At 42.7% G+C, this 3,064-nt stretch overlaps 1 protein-coding gene across 1 annotated transcript; it reads left to right on the top strand.

Annotated features, from left to right (window-relative positions):
* Positions 1–1,280, top strand: LOC116261125 (pathogenesis-related protein 1-like). The gene has a single exon (XM_031639747.2). It carries the CDS (start codon positions 126–128, stop codon positions 747–749), a length of 624 nt encoding a protein of 207 aa, XP_031495607.1. The 5' UTR covers positions 1–125; the 3' UTR covers positions 750–1,280.
* Positions 1,281–3,064: the final 1,784 nt, after the last annotated feature.

Consider the following 3,064-nt stretch of genomic DNA (forward strand, 5'->3'; position numbering starts at 1 on the left):
TTTCAGGCCCACGTCTCAATAGTAACAAGAAAAAACCGCTGAACTGGCCTGCACAAGGCTCTTCGGTGCAGATTAAGCCTCTGAAATCCACAGACGCTTCTTGTTTTGCCATCCAATCGACCACAATGGCCGAGCGATGGGCAGCGCTGCTCGTCGTCGCCGTCGTCCACCTGTGCGCTCACGTCCTCCGCGTCCATGGCGAACTCGGCATCGGAGGAGAGATCCAAATAGGGTTTCCAGGCATTGGAGGAGGCTTCTTCGGGGGCAGCGGCGGGCAGGGAGACGACGTTCAACCGCCGCCGCCCGTGGACGACGGCCGCCGAGCGAGGATGCCGTCGGCGAGGGAGTTCCTCCTGCACCACAACGTCGTCCGGGCGCACCTCGGCGAGCAGCCGCTCCGCTGGAGCCACGACCTTGCGCGCTACGCCCGGCGGGTGGCCAACCACCGCCGCGGCGACTGCGCGCTGCAGCACTCGCTTGGGCCCTACGGCGAGAACCTGTTCACCGGGAGCGGGAACGACTGGCGGCCGGTGGACGCCGTCAACATGTGGCTGTCGGAGTACCAGTTCTACGATCCGACGACCAACACTTGCTGGCCGGACAAGATGTGCGGCCACTACACGCAGATGGTGTGGAGGGACACCGAGCGGCTCGGGTGCGCGCGCGCGGAATGCGACGGCGGCGGAGTCTTCATCATCTGCAGCTACGATCCTCCAGGCAACTGGCTGGGGGAAGGCCCCTTTGAATGAGCTATCCATACCCTCACATCTACCTTTATGTGTGTTGTGTGCATGCGCACCCACCCACCCACTGCTTTTAAGGAGATTGAGTTGCTTATGGGCACGCAACTAAGAGTAGGGGGACATTTTAGTAATTTAAAAAATGTGTCTTTTATAATTTTTGTTTTTTCCAAAGTTTTTTTTTTGGGTGTGAAGGACAGTATTTTTGTCATAATCATTGAAGCATGAAAATTTAGTTCACCAATATAACCAGGTTTGGCCTTTAAACCCTAATTAAATAGATAAAACATTACTTTTTCACTTGCAAACCTGCTTATATGTTCGGCCCAAACACATGTCTTATGCCGGGAGCTTACTGCAAAAGAAGATTTAAGGGTCTTCGAATATGTTCGAGGCCAAACATATAGCTGGTCTCAAATATTCATGTTGTGAACGAGGCTTTGAACTTTTGCATCTTTTGGGTGTGGATTTTCTTTTTGTCTCTCTTTTGTTTTGTAACTGTTTGGCAATGAAGACAGGCATTTTACATGCTGATGTAAAGGGTAATGCTATCATTGTTATTGGTGATTGGTGTCTTTGATTCCTAACTTTTCATGAATTCATGCCGGCAAAGAGACGAGCACGATAGATGATGAAAAATAAGAACTGAGTTGGATCAAGTTAGAGCACACGTTAGATGATTCAAAGAACGTTGCACTTCAGATTTGGGGGTAGTGTGCGACCTTAAATAATCCTTGAATCTGAAATGAAATCCTGTTGATTTCAACAGATCAATATAAATTTGAAATCCGTGGTGAAACAAGCACATGATTCCTTAAAACGACATGACCTTAAGATTGCTTGAAATGTGCCAAAAAATCTTCACCAGAGCATCTCTTAAAAGTTCGTCTCTCTGTGCCGCAAAACGTGGTTCATGCGATTTGGAATGTTCTATTCTATTGATATTCTTTTACGTCTAAACAAGTTTTTTTTATATATATATATAATTCCATCTTTTTCCGTGGAGACTTTTCCCCATGGAGTAACAAGTTAAACAAGCAAATATCTCAAACATTTTTTTGTGAGTCACAAACATTGAAACAAATATCATTATAAAGAAACCATCACTACATACGAACAAGAGCAGTAACAGTTAGGGTCGTTTGGTAGCAGCAACACTATGAGAGTGTCTTATAAATCTGTTTAAAAAAATGAGACGTATTTATGAGTTACTAGTTTAATGTCTTATGAATCTGCCCCATTTTTTAAGGTCGAGTCAGATTTGTGGGACGCCCGGTAGTATCTATGATGCCAAACAACTTCTTAATAACTTGGATAAAATTTCACTAAATGCATCTTTAGTGACAAATCATGTGTCACTAAATGTTTCTTTGACATAACATGTGGCCTTCTAGACACACACACACACATATTGAAACATGATTGCAAGAATTTTGATGTCATTTAAAAAGATAACATATTGGGAGAGAGCCATAATGGATACACACTATACAAGACACCAGTTTGAGACGATGGAAATGGTGCAGAATAATATAAGGTGACAGTAATCTTAGCAGGCAGCGAGCCAATCAGCAAGGAGATCTAATGGGAGCCTATCTTGTCCTTAATGTGAAAGCTAAAATGAACGAGAAGGTTTGTCGAAAACTTTAGGAAAACAGCTCCTTTGGTGAGGTCTCAGATTAATGATATATTCCCTAGTGAGCAACAGCAACCTCAAAATGAAAGTTGGTGATGTTTTTGTAAATTTTATGTGAAATACAACCTATAGCTAAGGTGCAGTTCTCCAAGAATAAGTCAAGGTTTTTTTTTTTTTTCCTTTTATTTTAAAGTACGCTCTGTAAACCTGTCAATGGAGTAGGAAAGCACCTTCCTTTTACCTTTACTTCGTTTTAAACGTGAGGGAAGGGTTTGATGATAACAACGATGACAGGCATTACCTAGCATCATCATGCCTGCATTATTGAACCATGTCTTGAATCAAAGATGCTTTCCAAAAGATTGAAGGGATTGGCGGAATGAATCCACACTGGAAAAGTTTTTTGATCATAGACATCGCATTCAAATTCTATTCTTTTAGAAAAGATTGTCAAAAATTTGAAAGAAAATTAATGGAAAAGGTAGTCCGCATTTATCCATTGAGTCATAATGTGTATGGAATGAAAATGCGTACATCATGACGATTCAATTGAAATCCTCAGGTTCTCAACTTTGTACACGAAATTGCAAATGATTAAAGCATAGCAGCTAAATAAAATGATGTGAAATGCCTTTTAAAAGGTTACCAGTCTGACAAAAGACAAGATGAACCCGAAACCAATTTATTT

Source organism: Nymphaea colorata, chromosome 9, assembly GCF_008831285.2.
Source record: "Nymphaea colorata isolate Beijing-Zhang1983 chromosome 9, ASM883128v2, whole genome shotgun sequence".
Classification (NCBI taxonomy): Eukaryota; Viridiplantae; Streptophyta; class Magnoliopsida; order Nymphaeales; family Nymphaeaceae; genus Nymphaea; species Nymphaea colorata.